This window comes from Eupeodes corollae, chromosome 1 (genome assembly GCF_945859685.1).
Source record: "Eupeodes corollae chromosome 1, idEupCoro1.1, whole genome shotgun sequence".
Taxonomy (NCBI): domain Eukaryota; kingdom Metazoa; phylum Arthropoda; class Insecta; order Diptera; family Syrphidae; genus Eupeodes; species Eupeodes corollae.
In genome coordinates, this window is record NC_079147.1 from 200,311,320 (window position 1) to 200,322,180 (window position 10,861).

At 33.2% G+C, this 10,861-nt stretch overlaps 1 protein-coding gene and 1 long non-coding RNA gene across 3 annotated transcripts in view; one reads left to right on the plus strand and one right to left on the minus strand.

The window, feature by feature from the left end:
* Positions 1-8,692, plus strand: part of LOC129953252 (uncharacterized) — a 37,945-nt gene extending 29,253 nt beyond the window's left edge. For both annotated transcript variants that reach the window (XM_056066238.1, XM_056066248.1), the window contains exons 16-31: positions 71-443; positions 505-750; positions 809-1,057; positions 1,112-1,447; positions 1,504-1,854; positions 1,917-2,071; positions 2,314-2,548; positions 5,335-5,620; positions 5,677-6,330; positions 6,394-6,554; positions 6,617-6,694; positions 6,751-7,310; positions 7,383-7,583; positions 7,657-7,906; positions 7,963-8,400; positions 8,485-8,692. In XM_056066238.1, coding sequence (XP_055922213.1) covers positions 71-443; positions 505-750; positions 809-1,057; positions 1,112-1,447; positions 1,504-1,854; positions 1,917-2,071; positions 2,314-2,548; positions 5,335-5,620; positions 5,677-6,330; positions 6,394-6,554; positions 6,617-6,694; positions 6,751-7,310; positions 7,383-7,583; positions 7,657-7,906; positions 7,963-8,400; positions 8,485-8,538 — 4,627 coding nt within the window. In that variant the 3' untranslated portion in view covers positions 8,539-8,692. The remainder of the gene's footprint in view (positions 1-70; positions 444-504; positions 751-808; positions 1,058-1,111; positions 1,448-1,503; positions 1,855-1,916; positions 2,072-2,313; positions 2,549-5,334; positions 5,621-5,676; positions 6,331-6,393; positions 6,555-6,616; positions 6,695-6,750; positions 7,311-7,382; positions 7,584-7,656; positions 7,907-7,962; positions 8,401-8,484) is intronic.
* Positions 8,693-9,582: 890 nt separating this feature from the next.
* Positions 9,583-10,653, minus strand: LOC129940285 (uncharacterized). Its single transcript, XR_008780651.1, has 3 exons — positions 10,561-10,653; positions 10,040-10,399; positions 9,583-9,983 (listed from the first exon to the last, which is right to left on the minus strand). It is a non-coding gene; the product is annotated as an uncharacterized LOC129940285 (long non-coding RNA).
* Positions 10,654-10,861: the final 208 nt, after the last annotated feature.

Here is a 10,861-nt window from a genome sequence, read left to right on the forward strand (position 1 = left end):
AACTCAATTTACGAAAACAGGGTTTTTTATTAGATTTAGTTTATTAATTTATGTATGGCTTCGTTTTCAGAGGGGAATCAATACGATACGCCAAAGCTACTTGGCCTGAAGACTCAGGCTTCTTCAACTTACACAGCACCTATACGTCACAGAATCTCAATCGAGATCTGCAAGGCACAATTCAGGTTGAATTACCCCTAACTACCCGCCATCAAGGTAACGTTGAATTCAGCATGAAGGAACGTGAGCTTTTACACATTGGTCAAGCAAATGTCATATACAACGATAAGAATGTCCTAAATGGGCGTTATAACTGCAAGACCGAACAACGTATGGGTTTCGAAAAAGATGTCATCGATATAAGCCTTGAAAATGAACTCAAACCATTGGGTATTCATTATGTCCATGCAAAACAGTACACTAATGCTGAATTCCCAGATAATGTAAGTTTAAGTTTTTAGAGAACAAAAAACATGTTTTAAAAATTTCAAAAATCTTTCTTAGGATATGAAACATTGTGAAATTTTCGAACTTCGAAATTCGAAAGCTATGAATCTTACCGGAGAATTACATATTCGATCAACCGATACTGGTCAAGAATTCAAAGTTGTTGCAATTCATCCGAATCGAACAATTATTTTGAATTCAGAATATGATTATTTGGACATGTTGACCAAACACAAATCAAAGCTTCAATTGGCTCCAACTGCATGGATTGGGTACAACGTTGAGTTAGGAAACTCTAGCACGGTACTTTGATGTTTTAATACATAGTCGGTCACATTTTCATGTTTTTTTTCTTCAAAAGGCTTCAAATGAATCACAAAACTTCTTGCTGGAACTTTCATATCCTAGACGAAATCTATCAGCTGAGGGCTGGTACTATGTGACAGAAGACAAGTTTGATTCAGATTTATCCCTGAAATGGACAATAGACCAATCTCAAGAGAAGAAAACAGTTAGAACAGGACTTTTGTGGCAAAGTGAAGCACTACAGCGAGGTGACAAAGACAAGCAAAGTGTTGTTTTCACAATTGGTCATCCCTACCTTGAGAAGGTCTAAATTCTATAGTTGTTTGTTTTTTGGAAAGTTATTAATTTGTATTTGCAGGACGTCCAATTTAAAGGATCTCTTTATCGTGGAATAGAAGACTTGATAAGGGCATCTTTAATAGTTGACTATTCTGAAGATCCTGAACATTTGTTGACGATTAATGCCCTTCTAAAAGATCTCGGCACAAGTCATGGAATCACGAACTATACATTAGATTTTGTTGTTCTTCATCCAGCAAGTACTTTGAATGTTGATGTCCATGGAATGCTTTTGGCAAAAAGTTCTTACTATAAGGCCGATACCAATGCATTCTATCGTCGAGGGTATTTCCCCGAAAAGAAGGGACGATTTTTAGCTAAACTCGATATGAACAACAAAGAATTCGAATATGAGGTATATACACCACCATTTCTATGCAAACAGTTTGACAGTTTTATTTTTTAATCTAGCGGAACACACCTTATCGAGCAATTCGGCTGTGGGTACTTCCCTATGGAAAATATCCTTTATATGGATTAAATGCAACTGTTTGGGAGTCTCCGGATTTGAATAATACTGGATATGTTTATGTTGATTTGGCAAAGAAATACGCTCGGGCTGAATTTAATTTGACAGAAGACTCAAGTCAAAATCTTCAAATGATTGGACATATTCCAGATGCCAGAAATGGATTCTTAGATATTTGGCGGAATTATGAGGAAATAAGAATAATTGATGTAACTTCGTATTATAAGATGAACCATTCAAGGCTAATAACTGGCAAATTCCATTGGAGGCCTAAGATAAAGGATGAGTTGAAGGTGAGTGACAGCTATGATTCTACCAATTTTTTGGTGAACAAAATCAAATTAATTTCTTCTAGGCAAAATGGAAATCAATTGGAACTTCATTCTATACATCATTTTCGGATGGAATTGATTTTTGGATCAAAAATATGTACACTGAAACTTCAGAAACTATTAACGACGTCTGGAGTACAGCTAGTATTCATACTCAATCATTTTTAGATGATGTTGGGTGAGTGTAAATGAACGAACTACCTTAGAGCTAATTTTAAAATCGTAGATCAATTTATAAGCTTTAGCTCAGGACTTAAAGTTAACTGAGATTCAATCTAGGCTTAGCTATATGAAATAACTTTTACCTAACATTTAACTCTCTGAACTACTGCTTTACTCACGATTGTACAACAATCGATTTTTATAGAAAGATGTTAAACATTTTAATTTTGTTTCAATATTTTACTATTATTATTTTAGAGAGCTGACTATTTTAGAGCAGGATTTGGAAGAACTTCGTATCTTTGTAAATCAATCATATGAAGCCAATGACTTTTACATCAAGACTGTCGTCAATTTTACGCTCTCCGTACTAGATGAATTGGCAATAAGAGATCACATTCAGTCTCTGCCAAAGATATTTACAGAACTGTGGCATGCTATGGGTGATTCTGGAAAAGCTCTGCGGAAGAATATTGTGTGGCTCATCGAAACGGTAAGTTTTGGTCTTATTTTAAAGTTACAACATGTTGAAATGTTTTATTTGATACAAAATTAATTGGCACGTAAATAAACCGTAAGAGAAATTTAGAGGCACTTAGTTTAGTAAGCAAAGAATTTGTAGGTTATCCTGGCATTAAACAAACATTGATAGTTAGTTAGAGTTTTAGTTATGTTGACTTCAAAATTTTAATACTGTTCACAATTTTCTTTGTAAGTTTATCTTAAGTCTTTAAATGGTTTGGCCAATGGCCGTCTACCAGACTGAAATTTACAATTTAATTTTTATAATAATAATACTAAAGAAAAATCTAATATAACGTTCTCAAAAATTTAATTTAACAGTTTTGCAAATAATTTTGTATGCATTATAAACTTTCGTTGATTAAACATGTTCTATATCGTAAGGCACTCAAACAATATTGGTATAAAACTTCTCACCCTCGTTCTCCATTCATCAATTGTATGGTTTTCTCTAGATTGAGTACATCAATTCCAAATGATCTCTTGCGGAATTCTTTCAGAATTAAACAAACTCCAAAAAAAAATGGAACACGTCTTTACGTTCTTTTCAAAGTTCTTTTTTTTTTTTAGATGCATGTAAGACTTTAAAATTAATAATATTTGACGTTCTAAGTAACTTTAAGGGCATGTCTCATGTAAAAAAATGATTGGTGCTTTGCGCTTAGCTTTTTTTATTATATAAAATAAAATAATATATAAAGGAATACAAAATTTAAAAAAATGTATTCCTTAACAGCACTAGAATCACTAAAAAATCATTAAATTCAGGTAGTTACTTGCGAAAAGCAATTGGTTAGTGTGTTAAATATAATTTTTTATTATTTTTATATTTATCCAAAAAACAATAAATTTTTATAAATTGAACAGATTATTTTTTTAATTTATTTATTTATTCCAAGAAAAATTGTAGAAAACTATGAAAAATAGGGCAAATTTGCATTGTGTCATAGATGCAATATTTGATAAAGCTTCCAAAGTATAACAGCCAGCTAAGTAAATTCAACTTTTTTGCAAATTCTAAAGATATGTGCAGATATTTGCTTTTTAATTTTTTACTTTTTTAGACAAAAAATCCAAAATGCATTTTTTTTTTCCAATTTTTTTTGGGAATTCATGGGGTGAACTGATTTTCTTTTGTGTTAATTTTTTTTTTTAAAGGCCCATATATATTACTCATACTTGAAAAAAAAATATTTGTCGCAACATAATTAAAAATGCATTTCAATATAACAACATTTGTGGTGCAATTGTGAGGGATTGGGAGCTTATATAATTCCAAAATATTTTTTTTATTTTTTTTGGCATTTTGTTTATTCTATATATAAGTAAAAAGTTCTTGCGTCCACTATTTATTTAATTTAATTTGTATAAAAGAGGTCTATTTTGCATTTTTTAACAACAAATTTCATTGTAAACGCACACAATGAAGTTCCCAGTTCCCAAGAATGCCACTGCATCTCAGCGCTCAGGAAGAGAATTCTCTCTTAGATTTTTTTGTTGTTGTTGGTCTCATGGCTCATTTAGTTTTTGTATTCTTTGTTTTGCTTGCGGTATACAATTACAGAAAATATAAAAAAAAACTTTTCTTAGAAATATTTTTTTATTTCTAGGATGTGGTATGATGTAAGGTCATGGACTCGTGATTTGGGTGTTACGTAGTCAATCGTATAAGCAGAAAAAATGTGAACGCTACAAAGCTAAGCGCAAAGCACCAATCAATTTTTTTGCATGCGACATGCCCTTAAGTACGCAAAAGAAAGATTTCTTGCTGCCACACACTTTCTATCGAACCACTTTTGCTAATTTGTAATGACCTTTCTTTCAAATTTTTTTTGACAAGCTGAATTTTTTTTATTAAAGCTAGGAGTGAAAAATATCTCTGTTGTGGTAATTTCAATGAAATTTCGGTGGAAGAGAAAATCCCGAAACCGCTGTTCCGCCACGACCTGTTCTTAGCTTAAACGAGACCTCCAAAGGCATGGGATCGGAGAATGTTTTTACAGCTAATACAAATTTATCCAAATTGGAGATCCAGTTTTCATATATAAAACAATAGTCGATCACAGAACACGACGTTCCATGGTAAATTAACCATCTTGGTCGTCTTCACAGCTCCCGTTTAGAATGTTTCAAACTTAAGCATCAGCCAGTTCCAAAATGTTAGTTCCGTTCGTATCACGCACCTCAGCTTTCGATTTTCTATCATAATAAATATGTTTTGAATTCGTTCCACTGTTCAAGTTGTTTTGTGATAGGATTGTAAGTCCTAGTTCATAAACAAGTTATCGCAGCATATCGTAGTCGTGACTGCAGTACAAATTAATCGGAACAAACGAAACCGCTGTCTTCAATTGATATTTCAAAAATTCGGGATTTCTCTATGTTTTTAAATTTAACTGACATATGTTTCAGACTTTTTATACCCGAAAAGTGCACCTCCACATCCCCTATCAAATACATTCGTTTTTATAGCTGATATGCATACAAATGTTCCTTAAATAAGATTCAGTCAGATTGTAACCTAAAATTGTAATCTTAGAAAAATTGAGGTTCGGCGGGTAGTCGGTTTCTTCTCGATTGACAGAACGCCTACTTATACTTCCACCTTCAACATGTACAGCGGTTCTCATTGAAAGTCTAGATGTTATTTCGAATTGTTGATTTTGCTCTTCTTTCAAAATTTAAACTAGGACTGTTTGCTTGAAAAAGAAACAATTATTAAAATTCATAATTGTTGCTTTGTTTATTGTTTTCCAGATCAAGAGCTCCTATCAAAAAGCCCTTGAAGCCATCAATAAGTTCTTCCACGGTGACTACCTACGTTATCTTTCAAATCTTATGGAAAAAGGTGTCGAAAAATATGACAAATTCATAAAAGACCTTCACATATCGTTTATAAAATATGTCGAGAACTTATGGAATAACTTTTCAACCACAATGTCAAACTACTGGAAAACTGTACTAAAACGTATCGAACCACATGTCTTCCGGTTTCTATCGTACATTGAAACAGTCGCTTGGGATATTAGCAAGGAAGTTTTCGGTAAGTTTTAACATTTTATGTGGAAATTTAAATTTAGTTTTGGTTTCTTTTTGAAGACTTTATTTACAAACGAACAAATGAACTTGCTGAATCGCCATATTTCAACAAAGTCTCCAGTTTCACACAAGACGTGGATCGTCTGTATAAAGACATCAAGTCGAATGATGCCATTACAAACATCAAAAAATATTCAGTTATCGCTTGGAACTTTGTCAAGGAGAAGTACTTCAAACTTGTACCCTTTGGTAATGAATTAAATGAAGTTATCACAGAAATATGGAACAAAATCAAGGAACTTCAAAAATTGGAACACATCAAATTGGTATTGCAGAAAATTGATGAAATCGGTGCCAAGATCGAATGGTTAGCTGATGAGTTGCAAATTGAGTACCGTCTGCATCAACTATACGCCCTGCTTCGTAATAAGTTCCAAACTTATGCCATGAATGCACTCGAAACATCTGACATGTATCGTGAGGCGAAGACTAAATTTATCTTTGATCCTGAGGAGGGCGTTATTGATTTGGAACAAAAATTACCAATGTCTTGGCATAGTTTCAATGAGACACCGAAATTTGAAGAAATTCCTGAGTATAGAGCGCTGGCTAAGGCACAAAATTTCTTTGCAAGTACGAATGCTTCGATTGTAAGGTATCTTTATGGTTTAAAGTCGAATCTGGATCCAGATACGTGGCTGCCACCGTATAAAGGTGAGTTTACAAGTGCCTTTTGTTATGTAAAAGATCTGTTTGATTTTGTGATATTTTTTAAAGAGAGATCTCTGTTGATTGGTTCCCGTCATTATATGACTTTCGATAAAAGCTTTGTAGGACTAAATTTGGAATGCGATGAAAGGGATCAGCAATGTTCATACATCCTTGCACATGACTTCTTCCAACGAAACTTTACCCTTCTTTTAGAACCATCTTCGGCGGTAAGTTCACTATGTGAAAATACACGAAGAATATCTTTGAATGTTTATCTATTCTCTCACAGGCATCTTCAAGAGTCCCAACAAAGAAGCTTACTCTATTGACGGATGATAAAGTCATTGTTATCAATTTGGAGGAGGATGTAAGTAAAAATAGAAATACAATTCAAATCAAACAATGCACGGTTTTTTATTACAGACTTTGATAATAGATGGCAATCATTCACCAATGCTTCCTCTACATTTTGGCTCTGTTACCATCTACCGTGAAATGGACATTCTTACAATTCAATCGAAAAAAGATTTCACACTAAGTTGTAATATTCAATTTAATCTCTGTTGCTTTGAAGTTGCAGGCTGGTATTTCGGTCAAACAGCAGGCCTGCTAGGAACTCTTAATAATGAGCCATTTGATGAATATATGACATCAAGCAATCTCGTGGTCAAAGATACAGACGAATTCACTGATTCATGGAGTTTGAAATCCTGCAAGCAACGAAAAACTCATGAAAAAATTCAGCCTTCGAAAGAAGTGAGGGAGGCTTGTGAAAATATTTTCACATCAGGAATATTTGCCGCTTGTTCGGAGACAATAAATCCCTTGCCATTTATGGAAATGTGTCTTGACTTGGGGTCAACTTCGAATTCCATGAGAGACAATAATCCAGCAATGAAGGGGGTTTGTACAGCGGCGCTGGCTTATATCGAAGCTTGCGCCAATTCGAAGATTCTTATGAGAATTCCCGATCAGTGTGTATTGTAAGTTGTTTGATTATTAAAAGCCTATCTCATATTTCACAAGATAACTTTTCTCATTATTTTTTAAACTAGCTGTAAGCTTCTGAATGGAACGTATGTCCCCGAGGGAACATTCATCACTCTTAATAAGGAAGACATTCCCAAGACAGCTGATGTTGTCTTTATTGTAGAAGCCAAACCCTGCAATACTAATTTGACAGTTGAAAAGAATCTTATGACAGTTGTGGCATCATTGGAAGCTGAACTCGCGGCTGCAAAAATAAGCAATAACAGGTAATGTGTTGACATTTTTAAAGAAACGAGCAGTTTAAGTTAATACATTTTGTCAACTACTCTTAAATTATAGATTTTCCGTCCTTGCTTTTGGAGGTTATGAGCCATTTAACTCTCCACGTTCCATAATCCATCATAATAATGTGTTCACTTCGGATATAAATGAACTACAAAAATACTTCGATCATATTGAAGTTGGAAATGGCAATAATAGTGATATTTTACAAGCAATCAGTGTTGCCACTCACCTTGAGTTCCGACCAGGTGCATCAAAGATCCTTATTCTACTCTCTTGTTCCGATTGTTCTTCGAATGCAATGAAGGTACACAAATATCCCTTTTAAAATCTTCCAACTGAACTTTAATTTTTTGCTTTCAGTTTGATTTTACTTCAATCCTGCAATACATGCTTGAAGAAGGTGTCAATCTTCATATACTTGCCGATACTGGATTTGAGTTTGAAAAAATGCACAAAGTTCGACATTTCTTCGGTTTGGATCGTGATTTCGTCTATACAAAACGATTTATGGATGGAGACGCGGCAACAAGAAAACAACTTCATATTCCCAAGGATTATCTAGGACTGTGCGCTCCATTGGCCTTGGAGACGAATGGTTCAGTTTTTACAGCTCGAAAACTCCAACCTGAACATAGATATCCAATAAAGAAAGTTGCTAGTATATTCGCGAAGCGAGTGGCAAAAACAGCAGCACCAATCAATTGCCAGCAGTGTGAATGTACAGGACATAATACTGGAGTAGCGCATGTAGTATGTGTACCATGTTCCCTGCCAACGCATTCAACAATAGAGGATTATGTAGGTTTAACTGATATTAATAATCGAATATGACAAACTTTTCAAAATTCTAAATTTTCAAAATTTAATTTTTGTTTTTTGAAGGATTTTCAATTAAATTGGGATTGGGATGACGAAAAACTCGATGAAGAGATCTAAAATGACTATTTAAATTACAAATATTGAGATTTATATTTTAAGATTAAGTGTGATGATGAAGATGTGAATATATAGTTTTGTGAAATATAAAATTACTGATTTTTTGTACCTTTTTTAATAAATAATAAATAAAGAACAAACAATTATTTTGTAAGGAACTGTTTTTGATTTATTCTTATTTGTAGTTCAGGGATTTTAGAAACGATTTTGGCCATTTTTGTGCTATATTCAGAAGCTTTTATAGATTCTTATAGATTTTTCAAATAGTACCTTAAAAATTGTAAATAACCCAGCACAAAATGATACCTAGTTTTGTTTATTCGTATTTTTGAAATTATGACATTTTTAACGGTTATTGATGTGAAAATACATAATTTCGGGGCTTAAATACTAAAATAGATTACGGCGACATCTGTGGGAAAGTAGTGCATAAAATCATAACTTTGAATCATTTTTGTCAAATTAATTCTAAAATTGACAATAGCGCCATCTACTGGGCACTTCTGCATCAATTATCTATGGACTTGGAATAATTCAAATAGTTGAAAAATTCAAAGTTATTCATTTCAACTTTACAAAAGTCGTTATAACTCGGAAAATACTGATCCGATTTTCAAAATTGAGGTTTCAAATGAAAGGAAAATTGGTCACGATTATTTTGATGTATTGCATTTTCCGGCAGTCGAATTATTTAATCAATTTCGAGGGCAAAGAAAGAAAAAAAACATTTATTTTTTTCAATGTCAATTTTCGAAATCATTTTCCAACTGATTTTCAAAATTTTCATTTTATCATATCCGGGATCAAATAACGGTCATTTTGGTGTTTAAAGTGTTTTTATAGGTTGGCTAGAAGCTTCAGGAAACCGTTATAAAGATGCTCAAAACGAAATTTAAATGAAATTCAAGGCATTTAGTCGTCAAAATTTTACTCGCCAAAAATTGAAATAAAATATAAAAAAAGGTACCCAAAACTTTTGCAATCCCTCATTTATTTTCAAAAATGTTCTTCCAACGTAATTTTGAACTTAAGAACCAAAAATTTGGAGACAAAAACAATTTTTTTTCTGGAATTATTTATTGATAATTTTCTAAGCTTTAATTTTATTTTTTTTTCGTTACTCATCAAGAACAATACACAAAAGAATATTCAAAAATTATAATAAAAGCTCATTAAAAGCAAGAATAATGCATTGAGAACGACTTAGTACAGTGCCGTGGGTTATAAAACTGAGCCATTTAGTTCCCTAGATGTGGCATGTCTCCAAAATGCTTTTTGATACTCGGTGGCATAAACACGATCCAAAAATATCACTTCTACCAAATTCATGAAATACTTATTGATGTTGGCAAGGATCGTTTCGTTTCAACCAATGCTACGAATGCCTCGTTGGCTTAGAACAGCTTCTTCATCAATGCGATTGGATTTTCGAGCGGATCGGATGCCTGAAAAGGAGATATTAAAAGAGCTCTGGGAAGTGAACAAAAATTGAAGTACTTACGTTACAAACTGATTGAGTGCCTTTTCAGATTTGGATTGCTCTTGACCTGTTATGTCTCAACTTGTTAGGTCTTTCGTCGTTGCAAGACTTTTTTTCGCCTTTACCATCCTGAATGTGGTTGTTTGTGACATGACCACGATCGGTCGAGTTACTGTTTCGATGACATAGAACTTTTTCTCTTCCAGGAAAGTTGACTCTACGTGTAGGGATGCCTTAAAACGAGATGCTAAAAGAGCTCTAATGGGCGGTGTGTCATAATGATTTACAGGTTCCAAATTGCCTTGGCTTAGTGTGTCTTGCGTCCAACTAGATCTCGGAATCTTTAGAACCTCCGGGATCACCAATCCGATTTTTTATAACCTGAAGAGACAATAGAATTCAGGTAACAAAATTGCAAAACATTTTAAAATGTGCATTTTAAGTTTTATGTATATGTACAAAGCCTACGACGTAATTCACAAAAGTATTAAGCATATGTCTATCTCTTTTTTGCTAATATAATACAATTCACACTTCCTTACCGTTGATATAATAAATAGTTTTCGTTATGGCAGGTAGATGGCAATTGTACGTCGCAAATGGTAATGTAGTTTAAACTATAGTTGAAAAAAAGAAACAGAAAATGTTTGAAAAGTAAACAAATAGGAGGAAAAAAAGGGATAGTTGTATACATAGATAGATAAGTTATTGTCATACTTAATTTTGAATACCAGTCTAATAATGTTTTTGTTAAATTTTTTAATGGAAATAAAATTATATTATCTATCTATCTATACAACTTTTATGAACTACACGCATGCACATCGTTTAATCTTTCAGGGG